We start from the raw sequence: 727 nt of genomic DNA, 5'->3' as shown, positions 1-727 counted from the left end.
ACGCCGTTGACGGCGCAAGCTGTAGGCGACGCCTTGTCTCTCTTCACATCATTGCTGCCGGTATCCGGCCAATGGCGTCGCAAGCACGACTCTGCTAAAGCAAGAAATTATCCGCTCTTTCTGGCTTCTGCTCAGGTCCGACCGGCTCAGGTCTACTCTTGCTCACGCGCAGTTGTTACTCCTAGTTTGTTCATGGAAGCGAGTAGTAGAGGAAAATTCAGCGACGTCCAAGTAAACAGGCTATAGCCGAGGAGACCTGAGGCAGTTCGTTGATTTTCTCGCACACGCGCGCAACGTGCGTAACAAGCCATCCTCCCGCCTGTCAAACAACTTGTCATACCTTTCTCTCGGCTGCAGCCGATTGTCACGCATTTTTTTTCATTTGCTGTGCCGCGATTTGTGCGGATATATTGAAAGTTGTTCATGCTAGTTTCGCCGGAAAGCTCCTAATTCAACGGACTTTGTAGGTACGAGGCGTCGCGCGTAGAGCGCCGCGTTTCGTACAATCGATACTATCGTGTGTCCAGTGCCTCCTGACGGTGTGACAATATAAGTGAGGCACACAGAACTGTAAAGATGCGATTTTCCTGGATTCTTCTGACCGTCGTTGCACTTTTTGTTGCGGTCACTGTCGCGGCAAAGGCCAAAAGGAAGTTTGACGGAGATTTCGAATTCGCCGACGAGGTCGGTTCATGCCGCTCTTTCTATTTTTCCTTTCCCTACACGC

The 727-nt window shown here is 51.2% G+C and overlaps 1 protein-coding gene across 2 annotated transcripts in view; it reads left to right on the top strand.

The window, feature by feature from the left end:
* The first annotated feature begins 208 nt into the window (after positions 1–208).
* The window catches only part of LOC117178946 (proteoglycan Cow), a 36,660-nt gene continuing 36,141 nt past the window's right edge, over positions 209–727 (top strand). For both annotated transcript variants that reach the window (XM_033370525.1, XM_033370524.1), the window contains exon 1: positions 209–684. In XM_033370525.1, the coding sequence (XP_033226416.1) occupies positions 577–684 (108 nt within the window). In that variant the 5' untranslated portion in view covers positions 209–576. The remainder of the gene's footprint in view (positions 685–727) is intronic.

The sequence above is a fragment of the Belonocnema kinseyi genome, chromosome 8 (genome assembly GCF_010883055.1).
Source record: "Belonocnema kinseyi isolate 2016_QV_RU_SX_M_011 chromosome 8, B_treatae_v1, whole genome shotgun sequence".
Taxonomy (NCBI): Eukaryota; Metazoa; Arthropoda; class Insecta; order Hymenoptera; family Cynipidae; genus Belonocnema; species Belonocnema kinseyi.
The sequence above is the reverse complement of the archived record's forward strand: the minus strand, read 5'-3'. Positions and strand labels throughout refer to the sequence as shown.